The 25,430-nt window shown below is 43.2% G+C and overlaps 1 protein-coding gene across 36 annotated transcripts in view; it reads right to left on the bottom strand.

Annotated features, from left to right (window-relative positions):
- The window catches only part of micu2 (mitochondrial calcium uptake 2), a 22,454-nt gene extending 6,584 nt beyond the window's left edge, over positions 1–15,870 (bottom strand). For all 36 annotated transcript variants that reach the window (XR_012590290.1, XR_012590292.1, XR_012590291.1 and 33 more), the window contains exons 1-8: positions 15,609–15,870; positions 13,286–13,415; positions 6,068–6,099; positions 5,858–5,933; positions 3,908–3,955; positions 3,611–3,693; positions 1,022–1,075; positions 818–915 (exon numbers count right to left, since the gene is read on the bottom strand). Coding sequence is in view for 1 of the 36 variants with exons in the window: in XM_074610816.1 (XP_074466917.1) it covers positions 818–915; positions 1,022–1,075; positions 3,611–3,693; positions 3,908–3,955; positions 5,858–5,933; positions 6,068–6,099; positions 13,286–13,415; positions 15,609–15,806 (719 nt within the window). In the remaining 35 variants the exon portion in view is untranslated. The remainder of the gene's footprint in view (positions 1–817; positions 916–1,021; positions 1,076–3,610; positions 3,694–3,907; positions 3,956–5,857; positions 5,934–6,067; positions 6,100–13,285; positions 13,416–15,608) is intronic.
- Between the last annotated feature and the right edge of the window lie 9,560 nt (positions 15,871–25,430).

Here is a 25,430-nt window from a genome sequence, read left to right as displayed (position 1 = left end):
GCGTATGGACGGACGGACGGACGGACGGACGGACGGACGGACGGACGGAATTTAATCATTTAGCATTGAAAGATTTACACATTGAATTCTGACGAACACAAAGGATGTTCAACGGTAGAGATGAGGACTGTTCATCTGGATTATAAAGAGGCCAGATGGACGTCCTGCTACCGTGACTACAGGACACTACAGGACACTACAGGACACTACAGGACGCTACAGGACGCTAGAGGACGCTACAGGACGCTAGAGGACGCTACAGGACGCTAGAGGACACTACAGGACACTACAGGACGCTACAGGACGCTAGAGGACACTACAGGACACTACAGGACGCTACAGGACGCTAGAGGACACTACAGGACACTACAGGACACTACAGGACGCTACAGAACGCTACAGGACGCTAGAGGACGCTACAGGACGCTAGAGGACACTACAGGACACTACAGGACACTACAGGACACTACAGGACGCTACAGGACGCTAGAGGACACTACAGGACACTACAGGACGCTACAGGACGCTAGAGGACACTACAGGACACTACAGGACGCTACAGAACGCTACAGGACACTACAGGACACTACAGGACGCTAGAGGACGCTACAGGACGCTAGAGGACACTACAGGACACTACAGGACGCTACAGGACGCTAGAGGACACTACAGGACGCTACAGGACGCTACAGGACACTACAGGACGCTACAGGACGCTACAGGACGCTACAGGACGCTAGAGGACGCTACAGGACGCTAGAGGACGCTACAGGACACTACAGGACGCTACAGGACGCTAGAGGACAGTGTTCCTCACCTCCTGAACTCCTGATACTGTAACTTGTTCCCTCCTGTCTTCCCGAAGAAGTAGGCCTGCAGAGTTGTGTTCACTCCTTCTCCGTCTTCCACTGCTTTCTGTTTCACATCCAGAGAACAACATCATCATGATATGTAATCAATATGATATCAGGATATCAAGTAGTGTTACAGACGGTGACGAGCTGACGGGATTAACACCCACCTCGGTGCCGTCTTTGGGAACTCTGGCTTTACTCTTTCCGATGATTTTCTTCAGCTTCAGAAGAAACAGAAACATTCCAACAACGTTAACGTCTGATAACCAGAGATATGAACCATTACCTTCAGTGATGTGACCCTCCTGTACATATTATAACCTATTATATTATATTATAACCTATTATATTATATTATATTATATTATAACCTATTATATTATATTATAACCTATTATATTATATTATATTATAACCTATTATATTATATTATAACCTATTATATTATATTATAACCTATTATATTATATTATATTATAACCTATTATATATATTATATTATATCATTATAACCTATTATATTATATTATAACCTATTATATTATATTATAACCTATTATATTATATTATAACCTATTATATTATAACCTATTATATTATATTATATTATAACCTATTATATTATATTATATTATATTATAACCTATTATATCATATTATATTATATTATAACCTATTATATTATAACCTGGTATATCATATTATATTATATTATATTATATTATAACCTATTATATTATATTATATCATATTATAACCTATTATATTATATTATATCATATTATAACCTATTATATTATATCCTATTATATTATATTATAACCTATTATATTATATTATATTATAACCTATTATATTATATTATAACCTGGTATATTATATTATATTATATTATAACCTATTATATTATAACCTATTATATTATATTATATTATAACCTTGTATATTATATTATATTATATTATATTATATTATATTATATTATAACCTATTATATTATATTATATTATAACCTATTATATTATATTATATTATAACCTATTATATTATATTATATTATATTATATTATAACCTTGTATATTATATTATATTATATTATATTATAACCTATTATATTATATTATATTTATATTATATTATAACCTGGTATATTATATTATATTATAACCTATTATATTATATTATATTATATTATAACCTATTATATTATATTATATTATAACCTGGTATATTATATTATATTATAACCTATTATATTATATTATATTATATTATAACCTATTATATTATATTATATTATAACCTGGTATATTATATTATATTATATCATATTATAGATCTAATCACACAACAGACAGTCCATGCATCTCTTCCTCCTCTCCTATTGAACACTTTATGCACCAAGTCACAACATGAAACTAGGACAGCGTGCCAACATGCAGTCTACCAGCCGAGGCCTCATCTAAATGCTTTCCCATTTCCACACTTTGTGCCTCCTCGTCTCCTCGTCTCCTCGCCTCCTCCGGCTTGTGACCCGGAAATTGATCTGATCTTGAAGGACATCCCGTTTCCTAACATGCATCTGGAGGAGCTCCAGTATCAGTGAGGACACACCGGTGGTGTATAGGAGGCGTCTGGAGGAGCTACAGTATCAGTGAGGACACACCGGTGGTGTATAGGAGGCGTCTGGAGGAGCTCCAGTATCAGTGAGGACACACCGGTGGTGTATAGGAGGCGTCTGGAGGAGCTACAGTATCAGTGAGGACACACCGGTGGTGTATAGGAGGCGTCTGGAGGAGCTACAGTATCAGTGAGGACACACCGGTGGTGTATAGGAGGCGTCTGGAGGAGCTACAGTATCAGTGAGGACACACCGGTGGTGTATAGGAGGCGTCTGGAGGAGCTCCAGTATCAGTGAGGACACACCGGTGGTGTATAGGAGGCGTCTGGAGGAGCTACAGTATCAGTGAGGACACACCGGTGGTGTATAGGAGGCGTCTGGAGGAGCTACAGTATCAGTGAGGACACACCGGTGGTGTATAGGAGGCGTCTGGAGGAGCTACAGTATCAGTGAGGACACACCGGTGGTGTATAGGAGGCGTCTGGAGGAGCTACAGTATCAGTGAGGACACACCGGTGGTGTATAGGAGGCGTCTGGAGGAGCTACAGTATCAGTGAGGACACACCGGTGGTGTATAGGAGGCGTCTGGAGGAGCTACAGTATGCCTGTTGCCTTGACTTCTCCATCCTCATGTCTCTTCCTCGCTGCGACTAAGATGCGAGGAGAGGAGTGGAGGAGAGGAGAGGAGGAGAGAGAGGAGAGGAGGAGAGGAGCGGAGAGGAGGATGTATAAACTGTGAAATGGGAAAGGCCTCTGGAGTCCAGACGGAGCACACTGAGGTGTTCAGAGTCGGGTTGGAACAGAGAGACTTTAAATGAAGGGACTCCAGTGAGGAGCTGATCTCAGGCTGCAGACATGCAAACACATGATGATGAAACACAGCTAACAGCTAGCAGTGCAGCTCCGCCTCACCTGCTCACCTTCTCACCTGCTCACCTGCTCACCTGCTCACGGGTCCATACTTACAGCTGAGGGAGCGTCAGCACTTGAGGCAGCATTAAAGGTGGCAATAGTTTGAGATTTAAACAACAGAATCACAATCCTCTCTGAGCAACACGTCCTCCATGATCACAGTGTTCAGTATTACTACAGTACAACATTATAAAACACTGATATAGATATCAGAGGTCTCACCTTGAGGAACTCCTTCTGGTCCACCTGCTCATTGCCGTCCACATCAAGCATTCTGAAAGCGATATGAAATCCTGTCCGCGGCTCTGCAACAGTAACAGTTAGTCATCTGAGCTCTGTATTATAACATTATAGAAGAGCTCACATGGATCAATGCACTCGGTTAGTAGAGCAAACAGGCGTTAGTCAACACAGCCTGGAAGACAGGAAAGTCACAAAATCAGATCCATTCAGCACGACACCGCTGAGAGTCGAGGGAAGACCTAGAGAGGCTCATGTAAAGTCTGGGAGGCTACTCACTGGTCAGGATGGTCAGCAGGAACAGATACTCTGTGTAGGAGATCAGACCTGCAGGACACAACACAGAGAAGAAGATAACCAACAGATACTCTGTGAACACACAGACGTCAGTGTTCCCCCGGTAACGCGTTATAATAACTAGCATTAATAAAGGGTAAACTGATGGTTAAAGGGACAGTGTGGAGGACTCGGCAGCATCTAGTGGTGTGGTTGCAGATTGCAACCAGCTGAGTCCCGCTCCTCTCACTGCTCCCTCTCCAACGCTGAGGTAACGTGAGCCGCCTCACTCAGAGGTCATCCATACCATAATAACACTACTTTACTTTAGTTCTGATGTCAGTCAGTAAGAACTGATCCCACATCTGGATCCAGCATGTTGGATGTTAGATGTTAGATGTTGGATGTTGGATGTTGGATGTTAGATGTTGGATGTTGGATGTGAGATGTTGGATGTTGGATGTGAGATGTTAGATGTTGGATGTTGGATGTGAGATGTTGGATGTTGGATGTTGGATGTGAGATGTTAGATGTTGGATGTTGGATGTTGGATGTGAGATGTTGGATGTTAGATGTTGGATATTAGATGTTAGATGTGAGATGTTGGATGTGAGATGTTGGATGTTGGATGTGAGATGTTGGATGTTGGATATTAGATGTTAGATGTGAGATGTTGGATGTTGGATATTAGATGTTATATGTGAGATGTTGGATGTTAGATGTTGGATGTTGGATGTTGGATGTGAGATGTTGGATGTTAGATGTTGGATGTTGGATATTAGATGTTAGATGTGAGATGTTGGATGTGAGATGTTGGATGTTGGATGTGAGATGTTGGATGTTGGATATTAGATGTTAGATGTGAGATGTTGGATGTTGGATATTAGATGTTATATGTGAGATGTTGGATATTAGATGTGAGATGTTGGATGTTATATGTGAGATGTTGGATGTTATATGTGAGATGTTGGATGTTGGATATTAGATGTTATATGTGAGATGTTGGATGTTGGATATTAGATGTTAGATGTGAGATGTTGGATGTTGGATGTTATATGTGAGATGTTGGATATTAGATGTTATATGTGAGATGTTGGATGTTGGATATTAGATGTTAGATGTGAGATGTTGGATGTTGGATTAACTCAGTAATTAGATGTTAGATGTGAGATGTTGGATGTTGGATGTTATATGTGAAGATGTGATGTGGATGTTGGATGATATGTAGATGTTCTACAGAGCATATGTGAGATGTTGGATGTTGGATGTGGATGTTGATTGTGAGATGTTGGATGTGAATGTGAGTGTGGATGTTGGATGTGAGATGTGATGTTGGATGTTGGATATTATGATGTGAGATGTTGATGTTAGATGTGAGATGTTGGATGTTATATGTGAGATGTTGGATGTGAGATGTTGGATGTTATATGTGAGATGTTGATTTGGATATTAGATGTTAGATGTGAGATGTTGGATGTTAGATGTGAGATGTTGGATGTTGGATGTTATGTGAGATGTTGGATGTTATATGTGAGATGTTGGATGTTATATGTGAGATGTTGGATGTTGGATGTTATATGTGAGATGTTGGATGTTATATGTGAGATGTTGGATGTTATATGTGAGATGTTGGATGTGGATGTTATATGTGAGATGTTGGTTTTTATTTGAGATGTTGGATGTTGGATGTTATATGTGAGATGTTGGATGTTATATGTGAGATGTTGGATGTTATATGTGAGATGTTGGATGTTATATGTGAGATGTTGGATGTTATATGTGAGATGTTGGATGTTATATGTGAGATGTTGGATGTTATATGTGAGATGTTGGATGTTGGATGTTATATGTGAGATGTTGGATGTTGGATGTGAGATGTTGGATGTTATATGTGAGATGTTGGATGTTGGATATTAGATGTGAGTTAACTGTGCTGACAGATGGAGGACTCACCGTTGTCTCCGATGGTTCTGAACAGCTCATCACCGGCTGCAGCTTTAGCGGCAGCGTCCAACATCTTGTTCACTTCCTGTACAGAAACAGATCAGAGATCAGAGATCAGAGATCAGAGTGAACTGATGACCAGGCTCTACAGGTATATATTATGAACACAGGGTGGTGATGATGATGATGATGATGATGATGATGATGATGAGAGCGTACTTGTGTTGTTAGAATCCTCTTCTGCAGCTTCCCTACATGAGGAGAAACAGAACAGATCCGTTAATAAGACGACACTAAACTGAATGAATAACAGCACAAGGAGGCTTTATACATACATACATACATACATACATACATATATATATATGCATATATATACATATATATATACGCATATATATGTATATATACATATATACACGTGTATATATGTATATATATATATGTGAATGATCAGTGGAAGCAGCTCCAGAGGCTTCATGCTCCTGATCAGACTTCTACTGATCAGACCATGAAGACCAATGAGCGACGGGCAGCTGGTGACATCGACTGATGAAGAGACGTCACCATGACGATGTTGTTATGGCTAACAGGCCGATAGTATAACGCTCATTTCTGTTCTCATGAATTACTTCCTCATCTTTAACATGTGTTAAATATCTCCAACAAATGCCTTCAATTATAGATTTAGGTCTTCTTTATAACCTGAACAGAGAATTACTCACACTAAAAATACTTTGCTTTTACTTAACTGAGCTTTTGTTTTGGTACATGTGCTCGATCTTACGGTGCCCCTGTGTACTGTGTACTGTGTACTGTGACCTGTGTACTGTGACCTGTGTACTGTGACCTGTGTACTGTGTACTGTGTACTGTGACCTGTGTACTGTGACCTGTGTACTGTGACCTGTGTACTGTGTACTGTGTACTGTGTACTGTGTACTGTGACCTGTGTACTGTGACCTGTGACCTGTGTACTGTGTACTGTGTACTGTGTACTGTGACCTGTGTACTGTGACCTGTGTACTGTGACCTGTGTACTGTGTACTGTGTACTGTGACCTGTGTACTGTGACCTGTGTACTGTGTACTGTGTACTGTGTACTGTGTACTGTGACCTGTGTACTGTGACCTGTGTACTGTGACCTGTGTACTGTGTACTGTGACCTGTGTACTGTGTACTGTGACCTGTGTACTGTGACCTGTGTACTGTGACCTGTGTACTGTGTACTGTGACCTGTGTACTGTGACCTGTGTACTGTGTACTGTGTACTGTGACCTGTGTACTGTGTACTGTGACCTGTGTACTGTGACCTGTGACCTGTGTACTGTGTACTGTGACCTGTGTACTGTGTACTGTGACCTGTGTACTGTGTACTGTGACCTGTGACCTGTGACCTGTGTACTGTGTACTGTGACCTGTGTACTGTGTACTGTGTACTGTGACCTGTGTACTGTGACCTGTGTACTGTGTACTGTGACCTGTGTACTGTGACCTGTGTACTGTGTACTGTGTACTGTGACCTGTGTACTGTGTACTGTGACCTGTGTACTGTGTACTGTGACCTGTGTACTGTGACCTGTGTACTGTGACCTGTGTACTGTGTACTGTGACCTGTGTATTGTGACCTGTGTACTGTGTACTGTGACCTGTGTACTGTGTACTGTGACCTGTGTACTGTGACCTGTGTACTGTGACCTGTGTACTGTGACCTGTGACCTGTGTACTGTGTACTGTGACCTGTGTACTGTGTACTGTGACCTGTGTACTGTGTACTGTGACCTGTGTACTGTGTACTGTGACCTGTGTACTGTGACCTGTGTACTGTGACCTGTGTACTGTGTACTGTGACCTGTGTACTGTGACCTGTGTACTGTGTACTGTGACCTGTGTACTGTGTACTGTGTACTGTGACCTGTGTACTGTGACCTGTGTACTGTGACCTGTGTACTGTGTACTGTGACCTGTGTACTGTGACCTGTGTACTGTGTACTGTGACCTGTGTACTGTGACCTGTGACCTGTTCACATACAGGTGACATATAACAGGAAACACCAACACCACAGGTAAGGTGAGTAAGGTGAGCTTCAGCTTCAGTGCTGCTGGACACGTCCTACACGTCTCTGCAACTATACTGGAGGGATGAAAACATGATTCCACTAATACAGAGTCTGTCCAACTGGGTGGAGATCTGTGTGGTGTTCTGGTCAGAGGGTTAGTGGTTCAGGTTAGATCTGGGGTGTTCTGGTCAGAGGGTTAGTGGTTCAGGTTAGATCTGTGTGGTGTTCTGGTCAGAGGCTTTGTGGTTCAGGTTAGATCTGTGTGGTGTTCTGGTCAGAGGGTTAGTGGTTCAGGTTAGATCTGTGTGGTGTTCTGGTCAGAGGGTTAGTGGTTCAGGTTAGATCTGTGTGGTGTTCTGGTCAGAGGGTTAGTGGTTCAGGTTAGATCTGTGTGGTGTTCTGGTCAGAGGGTTAGTGGTTCAGGTTAGATCTGTGTGGTGTTCTGGTCAGAGGGTTAGTGGTTCAGGTTAGATCTGTGTGGTGTTCTGGTCAGAGGGTTAGTGGTTCAGGTTAGATCTGGCTGCAGGTTTCTCTCTTTGCTCATCAGGAGTCATTGGTATCACCTGTGATCCTCCTCAGCTGCTGGTAATCAGCCTGCTGGGAGGCTCTATATCAGCAGGTTGGCTACTCAGTTGGTTGTGTGTCTGCAGAGGGTCAACACCTTCAGTTGGTTGTGTGTCTGCAGAGGGTCAACACCTTCAGTTGGTTGTGTGTCTGCAGAGGGTCAACACCTTCAGTTGGTTGTGTGTCTGCAGAGGGTCAACACCTTCAGTTGGTTGTGTGTCTGCAGAGGGTCAACACCTTCAGTTGGCTCTCTGGGTTTACGTTGTGTTGTGGGTTTAGTGGGTTTAGTGATTTAGAGTGTGCACATCTTTAGTCAGCCTCGACTTCTCTTTTGTCTCCTTTTAGAACCCAAGAGAATTATTATTATTATTATTATTAGTGTGTGCAGTTTATTTATTTGTTAGTTTCCCAGTAGCGACAGGTTTTTGTTTTCCTGGGTCACCTGGAGGACAGACCAGACCAGAGCGGCGCGGAGCGGAGAGCGATGAGTGTATAGACGGTCAGTAGATGATGAGGGTATAGACGGTCAGTAGATGATGAGGGTATAGACGGTCAGTAGATGATGAGTGTATAGACGGTCAGTAGATGATGAGGGTATAGACGGTCAGTAGATGATGAGGGTATAGACGGTCAGTAGAGGATGAGTGTATAGACGGTCAGTAGATGATGAGTGTATAGACGGTCAGTAGATGAGGGTTTAGACGGTCAGTAGATGATGAGGGTATAGACGGTCAGTAGATGATAGTGTATAGACGGTCAGTAGATGATGAGTGTATAGACGGTCAGTAGATGATGAGTGTATAGACGGTCAGTAGATGATGAGTGTATAGACGGTCAGTAGATGAGTGTATAGACGGTCAGTAGATGATGAGTGTATAGACGGTCAGTAGATGAGTGTATAGACGGTCAGTAGATGATGAGTGTATAGACGGTCAGTAGATGATGAGGGTTTAGACGGTCAGTAGATGATGAGGGTATAGACGGTCAGTAGATGATAGTGTATAGACGGTCAGTAGATGATGAGGGTATAGACGGTCAGTAGATGATGAGTGTATAGACGGTCAGTAGATGATGAGTGTATAGACGGTCAGTAGATGATGAGGGTATAGACGGTCAGTAGATGATGAGTGTATAGACGGTCAGTAGATGATGAGTGTATAGACGGTCAGTAGATGATGAGTGTATAGACGGTCAGTAGATGATGAGGGTATAGACGGTCAGTAGATGATAGTGTATAGACGGTCAGTAGATGATGAGTGTATAGACGGTCAGTAGATGATGAGGGTTTAGACGGTCAGTAGATGATGAGTGTATAGACGGTCAGTAGATGATGAGGGTATAGACGGTCAGTAGATGATAGTGTATAGACGGTCAGTAGATGATGAGGGTATAGACGGTCAGTAGATGATGAGTGTATAGACGGTCAGTAGATGATGAGGGTATAGACGGTCAGTAGATGATAGTGTATAGACGGTCAGTAGATGATGAGTGTATAGACGGTCAGTAGATGATGAGGGTTTAGACGGTCAGTAGATGATGAGTGTATAGACGGTCAGTAGATGATGAGTGTATAGACGGTCAGTAGATGATGAGTGTATAGACGGTCAGTAGATGATGAGTGTATAGACGGTCAGTAGATGATGAGTGTATAGACGGTCAGTAGATGATGAGTGTATAGACGGTCAGTAGATGATGAGGGTATAGACGGTCAGTAGATGATGAGGGTATAGACGGTCAGTAGATGATGAGGGTATAGACGGTCAGTAGAGGATGAGGGTATAGACGGTCAGTAGATGATGAGGGTATAGACGGTCAGTAGATGATGAGGGTATAGACGGTCAGTAGAGGATGAGGGTAGACGGTCAGTAGATGATGAGGGTATAGACGGTCAGTAGATGATGAGGGTATAGACGGTCAGTAGATGATGAGGGTATAGACGGTCAGTAGATGATGAGGGTATAGACGGTCAGTAGATGATGAGGGTTTAGACGGTCAGTAGATGATGAGTGTATAGACGGTCAGTAGATGATGAGTGTATAGACGGTCAGTAGATGATGAGGGTATAGACGGTCAGTAGATGATGAGTGTATAGACGGTCAGTAGATGAGTGTATAGACGGTCAGTAGATGATGAGTGTATAGACGGTCAGTAGATGATGAGGGTATAGACGGTCAGTAGATGATGAGGGTATAGACGGTCAGTAGATGATGAGTGTATAGACGGTCAGTAGATGATGAGTGTATAGACGGTCAGTAGATGATGAGTGTATAGACGGTCAGTAGATGATGAGTGTATAGACGGTCAGTAGATGATGAGGGTATAGACGGTCAGTAGATGATGAGTGTATAGACGGTCAGTAGATGAGTGTATAGACGGTCAGTAGATGATGAGTGTATAGACGGTCAGTAGATGATGAGTGTATAGACGGTCAGTAGATGATGAGGGTATAGACGGTCAGTAGAGGATGAGTGTATAGACGGTCAGTAGATGAGGGTTTAGACGGTCAGTAGATGATGAGTGTATAGACGGTCAGTAGATGATGAGGGTATAGACGGTCAGTAGATGATGAGGGTATAGACGGTCAGTAGATGATGAGTGTATAGACGGTCAGTAGATGATGAGTGTATAGACGGTCAGTAGATGATGAGTGTATAGACGGTCAGTAGATGATGAGTGTATAGACGGTCAGTAGATGATGAGTGTATAGACGGTCAGTAGATGATGAGGGTATAGACGGTCAGTAGATGATGAGTGTATAGACGGTCAGTAGATGATGAGTGTATAGACGGTCAGTAGATGATGAGGGTTTAGACGGTCAGTAGATGATAGTGTATAGACGGTCAGTAGATGATGAGTGTATAGACGGTCAGTAGATGATGAGTGTATAGACGGTCAGTAGATGATGAGTGTATAGACGGTCAGTAGATGATGAGGGTATAGACGGTCAGTAGATGATGAGGGTATAGACGGTCAGTAGATGATGAGGGTATAGACGGTCAGTAGAGGATGAGGGTATAGACGGTCAGTAGATGATGAGGGTATAGACGGTCAGTAGATGATGAGGGTATAGACGGTCAGTAGAGGATGAGGGTAGACGGTCAGTAGATGATGAGGGTATAGACGGTCAGTAGATGATGAGGGTATAGACGGTCAGTAGATGATGAGGGTATAGACGGTCAGTAGATGATGAGGGTATAGACGGTCAGTAGATGATGAGGGTATAGACGGTCAGTAGATGATGAGGGTTTAGACGGTCAGTAGATGATGAGTGTATAGACGGTCAGTAGATGATGAGTGTATAGACGGTCAGTAGATGATGAGGGTATAGACGGTCAGTAGATGATGAGTGTATAGACGGTCAGTAGATGAGTGTATAGACGGTCAGTAGATGATGAGTGTATAGACGGTCAGTAGATGATGAGGGTATAGACGGTCAGTAGATGATGAGGGTATAGACGGTCAGTAGATGATGAGTGTATAGACGGTCAGTAGATGATGAGTGTATAGACGGTCAGTAGATGATGAGTGTATAGACGGTCAGTAGATGATGAGGGTATAGACGGTCAGTAGATGATGAGTGTATAGACGGTCAGTAGATGAGTGTATAGACGGTCAGTAGATGATGTGTATAGACGGTCAGTAGATGATGAGTGTATAGACGGTCAGTAGATGATGAGTGTATAGACGGTCAGTAGATGATGAGGGTATAGACGGTCAGTAGAGGATGAGTGTATAGACGGTCAGTAGATGATGAGTGTATAGACGGTCAGTAGATGAGGGTTTAGACGGTCAGTAGATGATGAGTGTATAGACGGTCAGTAGATGATGAGGGTATAGACGGTCAGTAGATGATGAGGGTATAGACGGTCAGTAGATGATGAGTGTATAGACGGTCAGTAGATGAGTGTATAGACGGTCAGTAGATGATGAGGGTATAGACGGTCAGTAGATGATGAGTGTATAGACGGTCAGTAGATGATGAGTGTATAGACGGTCAGTAGATGATGAGTGTATAGACGGTCAGTAGATGATGAGTGTATAGACGGTCAGTAGATGATGAGTGTATAGACGGTCAGTAGATGATGAGGGTATAGACGGTCAGTAGATGATGAGTGTATAGACGGTCAGTAGATGATGAGGGTATAGACGGTCAGTAGATGATGAGTGTATAGACGGTCAGTAGATGATGAGTGTATAGACGGTCAGTAGATGATGAGGGTATAGACGGTCAGTAGATGATAGTGTATAGACGGTCAGTAGATGATGAGTGTATAGACGGTCAGTAGATGATGAGTGTATAGACGGTCAGTAGATGATGAGGGTATAGACGGTCAGTAGATGATGAGGGTATAGACGGTCAGTAGATGATGAGGGTATAGACGGTCAGTAGATGATGAGGGTATAGACGGTCAGTAGATGATGAGGGTATAGACGGTCAGTAGATGATGAGGGTATAGACGGTCAGTAGATGATGAGTGTATAGACGGTCAGTAGATGATGAGGGTATAGACGGTCAGTAGATGATGAGTGTATAGACGGTCAGTAGATGATGAGGGTATAGACGGTCAGTAGATGATGAGTGTATAGACGGTCAGTAGATGATGAGGGTATAGACGGTCAGTAGATGATGAGTGTATAGACGGTCAGTAGATGATGAGGGTATAGACGGTCAGTAGATGATGAGTGTATAGACGGTCAGTAGATGATGAGGGTATAGACGGTCAGTAGATGATGAGGGTATAGACGGTCAGTAGATGATGAGGGTATAGACGGTCAGTAGAGGGTGAGTGTATAGACGGTCAGTAGATGCTTACGGTCAACATTCTCCAGCATCACAGAGAACAGGAAGTCTCTGGGGGTCATGTAGGGCTCCTGGTCGTAAACCACCGAGGCAAACTGGTTGAAACGGATCTTTCTGGCAGAGAGATGGGGAGCTGCAGCTTCCTGGAACACAGTCACACATATACATCACTAGTACTAGTACTGTAGTACTGTACACTACTGAACCACGGTAGTAGTACTGTAGTAGTAGTACTGTTGTACTGTAGTAGTAGTACTGTTACTGTAGTAGTACTGTTGTAGTTGTAGTAGTAGTAGTAGTAGTAGTGGTGTAGTAGTGGTAGTACTGTAGTAATAACAGTAGTAGTGATAAACAGGTGTGTAGTGTGTGTGTGTGGTGTGAGTAGTGTGTGTGTGTGTAGTGTGTGTGTGGTGTGTAGTGTGTGAGTAGTGTGTGTGTGTGGTGTGTGTGTGTGTGTGTGTAGTGTGTGTGTAGTGTGTGTGTGGTGTGTGTGTGTGTGTGTAGTGTGTGTGTAGTGTGTGTGTGGGTGGTGTGTAGTGTGTGTGTGTGGTGTGTAGTGTGTGTGTGGTGTGTAGTGTGTGTGTGTAGTGTGTGTGTGTGTGTGTGAGTAGTGTGTGAGTGTGTGTGTAGTGTGTGTGTGGTGTGTGTGTGGTGTGTAGTGTGTGTGTGTGTGTGTGGTGTGTAGTGTGTGTGTGGTGTGTAGTGTGTGTGTGTGTGAGTAGTGTGTGAGTGTGTGTGTAGTGTGTGTGTAGTGTGTGTGTAGTGTGTGTGTGGTGTGTAGTGTGTGTGTGGTGTGTAGTGTGTGTGTAGTGTAGTGTGTGTGTGTGTGTAGTGTGTGTGTGTGGTGTGTAGTGTGTGTGGTGTGTAGTGTGTGTGTGTGTGGTGTGTAGTGTGTGTGTAGTGTGTAGTGTGTGTGTGTAGTGTGTGTGTGTGTGTGTGTGAGTAGTGTGTGAGTGTGTGTGTAGTGTGTGTGTGTGTGTGGTGTGTGTGGTGTGTAGTGTGTGTGTGTGGTGTGTAGTGTGTGTGTGTGTGGTGTGTAGTGTGTGTGTGTGGTGTGTAGTGTGTGTGTGGTGTGTAGTGTGTGTGTGTGGTGTGTAGTGTGTGTGTGGTGTGTAGTGTGTGTGTAGTGTGTGTGTGTGTGTGTGTGTGAGTGTGTGTGTAGTGTGTGTGTGTGTAGTGTGTGTGTGGTGTGTGTGTGTGGTGTGTAGTGTGTGTGTGGTGTGTGTGTGGTGTGTAGTGTGTGTAGTGTGTGTGTGTGTGTGAGTAGTGTGTGAGTGTGTGTGAGTGTGTGTGTAGTGTGTGTGTAGTGTGTGTGTGGTGTGTAGTGTGTGTGTAGTGTAGTGTGTGTGTGGTGTGTAGTGTGTGTGTAGTGTAGTGTGTGTGTGTGTGTGTGTGTGTGTGAGTGTGTGTGTGTGTGAGTAGTGTGTGTGTGTGGTGTGTGGTGTGTAGTGTGTGTGTAGTGTAGTGTGTGTGTGGTGTGTAGTGTGTGTGTGTGTGGTGTGTAGTGTGTGTGTAGTGTAGTGTGTGTGTGTGTGTGTGAGTGTGTGTGTGTGTGTGCGTGGTGTGTGGTGTGTAGTGTGTGTGTAGTGTAGTGTGTGTGTGGTGTGTAGTGTGTGTGTGGTGTGTAGTGTGTGTGTAGTGTAGTGTGTGTGTGTGTGTGTGTGTGTGTGTGAGTGTGTGTGTGTGTGTGTGAGAGTAGTGTGTGTGTGTGGTGTGTGGTGTGTGGTGTGTGTGTAGTGTGTGTGTAGTGTAGTGTGTGTGTGTGAGTAGTGTGTGTGTGTGTGAGTGTGTGTGTGGTGTGTGGTGTGTCACTGAGTGACAGCTGGGGGCGTTATAATATAATATAATATAATATAATATCAGTTAGTTGTTGATACAGTATAAAGTATTTACAGCCTTTGTGTGTATATTAGGCAGTATATATATACACACATGTGTATGTTAGAGGTCCAGAGGTGTACTGTCAGTAATACACACTATATCAGGTAGTATATGATCAGTATTGATCCAGTGGATGGTGTGATGGTGTAATGGTGTGATGGTGTAATGGTGTGATGGTGTAATGGTGTAATGGTGTGATGGTGTACTGGTGTAATGGTGTGATGGTGTAATGGTGTGATGGTGTACTGGTGTAATGATGTGATGATGTAATGGTGTGATGGTGTGATGGTGTAATGGTGTGATGATGTGATGGTGTAATGGTGTGATGGTGTGATGGTGTGATGGTGTAATGGTGTGATGGTGTGATGGTGTAATGGTGTGATGGTGTGATGGTGTAATGGTGTGATGGTGTGATGGTGTGATGGTGTAATGATGTGATGATGTGTTGTACTCACTGTTGGAGTCTCAGCAGCATGAAGAACACAGAGCAGAGTCCTGCTAGCATTAGCATTAGCATTAGCATTAGCATTAGCATTAGCATGGTAATAACAGAGCAGTCCGGTTCCGATGACGGAGCCCAGAACACCCGGCCCCACCGCCCTGCTCCTCAGAGCCGTCCTGAGGACAGCAGAGACTCTGATCCAGCTGGACATGATGCAGGAAGCTAACTGAAGCTAACTGAAGCTAACTGAAGCTAACAACAAGGCTTCCGGGTCTGCGCACACAGGCTGCGCAGCCTTTATGTATGTTCTATGATAGTGCCACGCCCACCACTGGGTGACGTCACGCCCTGAAACGGTTCCGGAAAGACCATACATGGCCATGGAATAAATAAAGGGATGGTTCAGGTAAAACAGATAAAGACATCCTGACAAACTGAATTAAATCATCTAAAACTTAACTTCAGGACACAGCTCATTAATTTAGCTAAAATACTTTCAGTGATCACAAATGTAAAGATCCCTGCAGACATAAGAAAAAAGACTGCTTTGAATATTACATGAATATTAAATATGGTTTTCACACAGAAAACTTCAATGACTTTGTTAAAACATCTTAAAATAGCATCTCCTCCTCTGGATGTGTTAGGGAGGGAGGACCTCGTTCTCATTCTGCCTACTGAAGCTTTAATATCTACTGCAGTGATCAATCAGACAATACATCAACCATTCATCTGAGGCGTCTTTAACATTCTAACTTAGATGAACCGTAACATTATAAAGTGTCCGTCACCACGCTACAGACCTACAGAGGGGAAAGAAGACAACATGAAGTGATGGACAGATTTTATGAGACCATATTTCCACAGACGGATATTGGCAGATTCATTCAATTCAATAAACTCATCATAATTCAATGTACATTCTTAAAACATACATCAAGTTGTGCAGATTTTGTGCAATGCTGTGTATACATGTATGTTTTATAATAGAATAGACGCTGCATGACCACGTCTGTCTTCCACCGTGCACGAGCCTTTAGTGCAAAACAAGCCTTTATTTTTACTCAGATCAATTATTCACACACATTTTATTTAAAAGTGCACGTACGTAGCTGGGATGAGATTCAGCATCGGCTGCTATAAGAAAGCCATAAATACAGCGTAGAAATGTTTGCATTGTGCCAGTTACAGATGTGTTCAGGAGCAGGACTCCGTCTGGAGAGCAGCAGCAGCTCTTCAGTGGATCTCCAGCAGAGCTTCAGTCCTGCAGTCAGCTCCAACTCCACCGTGTGTTTCCTTATCAACGGCATATCTACACACTTTACTGTGTTATCATATCTAACTGTATGTACCACCTCCAACATCTTTACTGTGTTATCATATCTAACTGTACGTACCACCTCTAACATCTTTACTGTGTTATCATATCTAACTGTACGTACCACCTCCAACATCTTTACTGTGTGTTATCATATCTAACTGTACGTACCACCTCTAACATCTTTACTGTGTGTTATCATATCTAACTGTACGTACCACCTCTAACATCTTTACTGTGTTATCATATCTAACTGTACGTACCACCTCTAACATCTTTACTGTGTTATCATATCTAACTGTACGTACCACCTCCAACATCTTTACTGTGTTATCATATCTAACTGTACGTACCACCTCTAACATCTTTACTGTGTGTTATCATATCTAACTGTACGTACCACCTCTAACATCTTTACTGTGTTATCATATCTAACTGTACGTACCACCTCTAACATCTTTACTGTGTTATCATATCTAACTGTACGTACCACCTCTAACATCTTTACTGTGTTATCATATCTAACTGTACGTACCACCTCCAACATCTTTACTGTGTTATCATATCTAACTGTACGTACCACCTCCAACATCTTTACTGTGTTATCATATCTAACTGTACGTACCACCTCCAACATCTTTACTGTGTTATCATATCTAACTGTACGTACCACCTCCAACATCTTTACTGTGTTATCATATCTAACTGTACGTACCACCTCCAACATCTTTACTGTGTTATCATATCTAACTGTACGTACCACCTCTAACATCTTTACTGTGTGTTATCATATCTAACTGTACGTACCACCTCTAACATCTTTACTGTGTTATCATATCTAACTGTACGTACCACCTCCAACATCTTTACTGTGTTATCATATCTAACTGTACGTACCACCTCCAACATCTTTACTGTGTTATCATATCTAACTGTACGTACCACCTCCAACATCTTTACTGTGTTATCATATCTAACTGTACGTACCACCTCCAACATCTTTACTGTGTTATCATATCTAACTGTACGTACCACCTCCAACATCTTTACTGTGTTATCATATCTAACTGTACGTACCACCTCTAACATCTTTACTGTGTGTTATCATATCTAACTGTACGTACCACCTCTAACATCTTTACTGTGTTATCATATCTAACTGTACGTACCACCTCCAACATCTTTACTGTGTTATCATATCTAACTGTACGTACCACCTCCAACATCTTTACTGTGTTATCATATCTAACTGTACGTACCACCTCTAACATCTTTACTGTGTTATCATATCTAACTGTACGTACCACCTCCAACATCTTTACTGTGTTATCATATCTAACTGTACGTACCACCTCCAACATCTTTACTGTGTGTTATCATATCTAACTGTACGTACCACCTCTAACATCTTTACTGTGTTATCATATCTAACTGTACGTACCACCTCCAACATCTTTACTGTGTTATCATATCTAACTGTACGTACCACCTCTAACATCTTTACTGTGTTATCATATCTTACTGTACGTACCACCTCCAACATCTTTACTGTGTTATCATATCTAACTGTACGTACCACCTCCAACATCTTTACTGTGTTATCATATCTAACTGTACGTACCACCTCCAACATCTTTACTGTGTTATCATATCTAACTGTACGTACCACCTCCAACATCTTTACTGTGTTATCATATCTAACTGTACGTACCACCTCCAACATCTTTACTGTGTTATCATATCTTACTGTACGTACCACCTCCAACATCTTTACTGTGTTATCATATCTAACTGTACGTACCACCTCCAACATCTTTACTGTGTTATCATATCTAACTGTACGTACCACCTCCAACATCTTTACTGTGTTATCATATCTAACTGTACGTACCACCTCCAACATCTTTACTGTGTGTTATCATATCTAACTGTACGTACCACCTCCAACATCTTTACTGTGTTATCATATCTTACTGTACGTACCACCTCTAACATCTTTACTGTGTTATCATATCTAACTGTACGTACCACCTCCAACATCTTTACTGTGTTATCATATCTAACTGTACGTACCACCTCCAACATCTTTACTGTGTTATCATATCTAACTGTACGTACCACCTCTAACATCTTTACTGTGTTATCATATCTAACTGTACGTACCACCTCTAACATCTTTACTGTGTGTTATCATATCTAACTGTACGTACCACCTCCAACATCTTTACTGTGTTATCATATCTAACTGTACGTACCACCTCCAACATCTTTACTGTGTTATCATATCTAACTGTACGTACCACCTCCAACATCTTTACTGTGTTATCATATCTAACTGTACGTACCACCTCCAACATCTTTACTGTGTGTTATCATATCTAACTGTACGTACCACCTCCAACATCTTTACTGTGTGTTATCATATCTAACTGTACGTACCACCTCCAACATCTTTACTGTGTTATCATATCTAACTGTACGTACCACCTCCAACATCTTTACTGTGTTATCATATCTAACTGTACGTACCACCTCTAACATCTTTACTGTGTTATCATATCTAACTGTACGTACCACCTCTAACATCTTTACTGTGTTATCATATCTAACTGTACGTACCACCTCCAACATCTTTACTGTGTGTTATCATATCTAACTGTACGTACCACCTCCAACATCTTTACTGTGTTATCATATCTTACTGTACGTACCACCTCCAACATCTTTACTGTGTGTTATCATATCTAACTGTACGTACCACCTCCAACATCTTTACTGTGTGTTATCATATCTTACTGTACGTACCACCTCCAACATCTTTACTGTGTGTTATATCTAACTGTACGTACCACCTCCAACATCTTTACTGTGTTATCATATCTAACTGTACGTACCACCTCCAACATCTTTACTGTGTGTTATCATATCTAACTGTACGTACCACCTCCAACATCTTTTGCTGTGTTATCATATCTAACTGTACGTACCACCTCCAACATCTTTTGCTGTGTTATCATATCTAACTGTACGTACCACCTCCAACATCTTTACTGTGTTATCATATCTTACTGTACGTACCACCTCCAACATCTTTACTGTGTTATCATATCTAACTGTACGTACCACCTCCAACATCTTTACTGTGTGTTATCATATCTAACTGTACGTACCACCTCCAACATCTTTACTGTGTTATCATATCTAACTGTACGTACCACCTCCAACATCTTTACTGTGTGTTATCATATCTAACTGTACGTACCACCTCCAACATCTTTACTGTGTTATCATATCTAACTGTACGTACCACCTCCAACATCTTTACTGTGTTATCATATCTAACTGTACGTACCACCTCTAACATCTTTACTGTGTTATCATATCTAACTGTACGTACCACCTCCAACATCTTTACTGTGTTATCATATCTTACTGTACGTACCACCTCCAACATCTTTACTGTGTTATCATATCTAACTGTACGTACCACCTCCAACATCTTTACTGTGTTATCATATCTTACTGTACGTACCACCTCCAACATCTTTACTGTGTGTTATCATATCTAACTGTACGTACCACCTCCAACATCTTTACTGTGTTATCATATCTAACTGTACGTACCACCTCCAACATCTTTACTGTGTTATCATATCTAACTGTACGTACCACCTCCAACATCTTTACTGTGTGTTATCATATCTTACTGTACGTACCACCTCCAACATCTTTACTGTGTTATCATATCTAACTGTACGTACCACCTCTAACATCTTTACTGTGTTATCATATCTAACTGTACGTACCACCTCCAACATCTTTACTGTGTTATCATATCTAACTGTACGTACCACCTCCAACATCTTTACTGTGTTATCATATCTAACTGTACGTACCACCTCCAACATCTTTACTGTGTTATCATATCTAACTGTACGTACCACCTCCAACATCTTTACTGTGTGTTATCATATCTTACTGTACGTACCACCTCTAACATCTTTACTGTGTTATCATATCTAACTGTACGTACCACCTCCAACATCTTTACTGTGTTATCATATCTTACTGTACGTACCACCTCCAACATCTTTACTGTGTTATCATATCTAACTGTACGTACCACCTCCAACATCTTTACTGTGTGTTATCATATCTAACTGTACGTACCACCTCCAACATCTTTACTGTGTTATCATATCTAACTGTACGTACCACCTCCAACATCTTTACTGTGTTATCATATCTAACTGTACGTACCACCTCCAACATCTTTACTGTGTTATCATATCTAACTGTACGTACCACCTCCAACATCTTTACTGTGTTATCATATCTAACTGTACGTACCACCTCCAACATCTTTACTGTGTTATCATATCTAACTGTACGTACCACCTCCAACATCTTTACTGTGTTATCATATCTAACTGTACGTACCACCTCTAACATCTTTACTGTGTTATCATATCTTACTGTACGTACCACCTCCAACATCTTTACTGTGTGTTATCATATCTAACTGTACGTACCACCTCTAACATCTTTACTGTGTGTTATCATATCTAACTGTACGTACCACCTCCAACATCTTTACTGTGTTATCATATCTTACTGTACGTACCACCTCCAACATCTTTACTGTGTTATCATATCTTACTGTACGTACCACGGTCGTACACGGTGTACTACGTCACGGCGACACGGTGACGCCGTGAGCGATGAACAGTTACAGCCACACGGTGACGCCGTGAGCGATGAAGTTACAGCCACACGAAATATACTATAAAGCTCCTATTTCAGTGATTTAAATCTGTTTTCAATGACGGACTCACCGTCCAGATTCATGTTTCAACTGTTTCCTCTTCTGCTCAGCATGACACGGCACTTTATGGAAAAACACACGGTGACTGAACAAAATAACATTCACTCTGTTAACACACAGCTCACCTGTTCTCCTCCAGGAGGACAGGTAGACACCGTCTCTTCTGTCCTCTACTGTCCTCAGTAACACAGGTAGACACAGCAACACGTCTCTGACACAGCAAAACGTCTATACTGTCCTCAGTAGTACAGGTAGACACAGCAACACGTCTCTACTGTCCTCAGTAACACAGGTAGACACAGCAACACGTCTCTACTGTCCTCAGTAACACAGGTAGACACAGCAACACTTCTCTACTGTCCTCAGTAACACAGGTAGACACAGCAACACGTCTCTACTGTCCTCAGTAACACAGGTAGACACAGCAACACGTCTCTACTGTCCTCAGTAGTACAGGTAGACACAGCAACACGTCTCTACTGTCCTCAGTAGTACAGGTAGACACAGCAACACGTCTCTACTGTCCTCAGTAGTACAGGTAGACACAGCAACACGTCTCTACTGTCCTCAGTAGTACAGGTAGACACAGCAACACGTCTCTACTGTCCTCAGTAGTACAGGTAGACACAGCAACACGTCTCTACTGTCCTCAGTAGTACAGGTAGACACAGCAACACGTCTCTACTGTCCTCAGTAGTACAGGTAGACACAGCAACACGTCTCTACTGTCCTCAGTAGTACAGGTAGACACAGCAACACGTCTCTACTGTCCTCAGTAGTACAGGTAGACACAGCAACACGTCTCTACTGTCCTCAGTAACACAGGTAGACACAGCAACACGTCTCTACTGTCCTCAGTAACACAGGTAGACACAGCAACACGTCCCTTCTGTCCTCAGTAACACTTGTAGACACAGCAACACGTCTCTACTGTCCTCAGTAGTACAGGTAGACACAGCAACACGTCTCTACTGTCCTCAGTAGTACAGGTAGACACAGCAACACGTCTCTACTGTCCTCAGTAGTACAGGTAGACACAGCAACACGTCTCTACTGTCCTCAGTAGTACAGGTAGACACAGCAACACGTCTCTACTGTCCTCAGTAGTACAGGTAGACACAGCAACACGTCTCTACTGTCCTCAGTAACACAGGTAGACACAGCAACACGTCCCTTCTGTCCTCAGTAACACTTGTAGACACAGCAACACGTCTCTACTGTCCTCAGTAGTACAGGTAGACACAGCAACACGTCCCTTCTGTCCTCAGTAACACAGGTAGACACAGCAACACGTCTCTACTGTCGTCAGTAACACAGGTAGACACAGCAACACGTCCCTTCTGTCCTCAGTAACACAGGTAGACACAGCAACACGTCCCTCCTGTCCTCAGTAACACAGGTAGACACAGCAACACGTCTACTGTTCTCAGTAACACAGGTAGACACAGCAACACGTCTCTACTGTCCTCAGTAACACAGGTAGACACAGCAACACGTCCCTTCTGTCCTCAGTAACACAGGTAGACACAGCAACACGTCTCTACTGTCCTCAGTAACACAGGTAGACACAGCAACACGTCTCTACTGTCCTCAGTAACACAGGTAGACACAGCAACACGTCCCTTCTGTCCTCAGTAACACAGGTAGACACAGCAACATCTGATCTGATTACAATACGAACTGAGGAGCAGGACCACAGTACAAATTTCACGGTTATCTGATTAATTTAGAAATAAAACGTTTGTGCTTGGCACCTCATATCTATTAACTCCGGTCTCCGCAGTGGAAACACCGTGTTTTGTTTTCCCGACCTCGACCCCTTACGGAGTTTCACGCTGTCGATACTACAGCGCCTGACTTCCCCCTCTGCTCCTGTCATAATGACTATGTCTTCTTTTATACCTTCTGTGGTGATCTACCATATGAGTAGATGATAAAACCTACTAGTGGTTGTAGTAGGCCCCTACTGACCCACATCTATGGTGACTGATGAGGCCTGTTTAACAGTCTAATCAGCTGAATAATGAATCATCCAGAGCAGCATGTACTAAAGGAGTTAATCCTTTACTTCTTATTGGGGCTGAGTCTGATACAACAGCATACCTCCAGTCTGTCCTGCTGCTCCTATAGATACTAGATACTGGATGTACTTATATACACTATCATATTTAATGGTGGATCCTAATTTGCATATTTTTCATTTTAAATGTAATAAACATGAATATATATTTTTTTATTTGTGGATTAATACAAATGTTTTAATTTTACCCATTTCAGTTCAGAGTATTGTTTTTATTAGAGCACAGGATTTATTGGTATACATACAAAGATAGGTATATACAATATTCATGACTCGGATCATGACAGTTTATTACATTTAACTTGCCTTTTGATGGAGAGAGTTCAATCAGTTTGACCTTCAGAATGAAAGACACGGGGGGACGGAGAGGCTGGACTCTCAGAGGACCGGGGGGGACAGAAGGGGGACGGAGAGGCTGGACTCTCAGAGGACCGGGGGGGACAGAAGGGGGGACAGAAGGGGGACGGAGAGGCTGGACTCTCAGAGGACCGAGGGGGACAGAAGGGGGGACAGAAGGGGGACGGAGAGGCTGGACTCTCAGAGGACCGAGGGGGACAGAAGGGGGGACAGAAGGGGGACGGAGAGGCTGGACTCTCAGAGGACCGGGGGGGACAGAAGGGGGGACAGAAGGGGGACGGAGAGGCTGGACTCTCAGAGGACCGGGGGGGACAGAAGGGGGGACAGAAGGGGGACGGAGAGGCTGGACTCTCAGAGGACCGGGGGGGACAGAAGGGGGGACAGAAGGGGGACGGAGAGGCTGGACTCTCAGAGGACCGGGGGGGACAGAAGGGGGGACAGAAGGGGGACGGAGAGGCTGGACTCTCAGAGGACCGAGGGGGACAGAAGGGGGGACAGAAGGGGGACGGAGAGGCTGGACTCTCAGAGGACCGAGGGGGACAGAAGGGGGGACAGAAGGGGGGACAGAAGGGGGACAGAGAGGCTGGACTCTCAGAGGACCGGGGGGGACAGGAGGGGGGACAGAAGGGGGACGGAGAGGCTGGACTCTCAGAGGACCGGGGGGGACAGAAGGGGGACAGAAGGGGGACGGAGAGGCTGGACTCTCCGATGGCCAGGGGGGGACAGGGATGCTGGACTGTCAGAGGTGGGGGGGAAGAAGGGGGACGGAGTGGGGGACAGAAGGGGGACGGAGAGGCTGGACTGTCAGAGGACCGGTGGGGGGGGAGTTTTTACAGTTTGGGGTACCAGGGTCTCTGGTGGTGTTGATGGATCATTGGAACATTTCCCAGCTGAACTCAGTAAACAGCAGTAATCCAGTAGAACCAGCCGTCGGGCCGTCGGGCCGTCGGGCTTCTTAACTCATGTTACAGACGAAGGAGGAGTCACCCCTCCCACCACCACATCTTCTCATGCTTCCTGTGGTTACAGGTCAACCCTCCCTCCTCAGACTCACCTCTGGATTCTCAGTAGTGGACCATGATAGTAAAATACATTCCCCCCCCTCACATTCAGTTATTGCGATTCCAACACGGCCCAGCGTCTCCCAGAACCAAAGAAAGGCAAGTTTAACAGGTGCACTAATAGACTTCTTCATGCAATGTTCTGATGTCTGTCATGTATACAAAGGCATGGTGTCACCTCGGCGTCTTTTTAC

The sequence above is a fragment of the Sebastes fasciatus genome, chromosome 16 (genome assembly GCF_043250625.1).
Source record: "Sebastes fasciatus isolate fSebFas1 chromosome 16, fSebFas1.pri, whole genome shotgun sequence".
Classification (NCBI taxonomy): Eukaryota; Metazoa; Chordata; class Actinopteri; order Perciformes; family Sebastidae; genus Sebastes; species Sebastes fasciatus.
The sequence above is the reverse complement of the archived record's forward strand: the minus strand, read 5'-3'. Positions and strand labels throughout refer to the sequence as shown.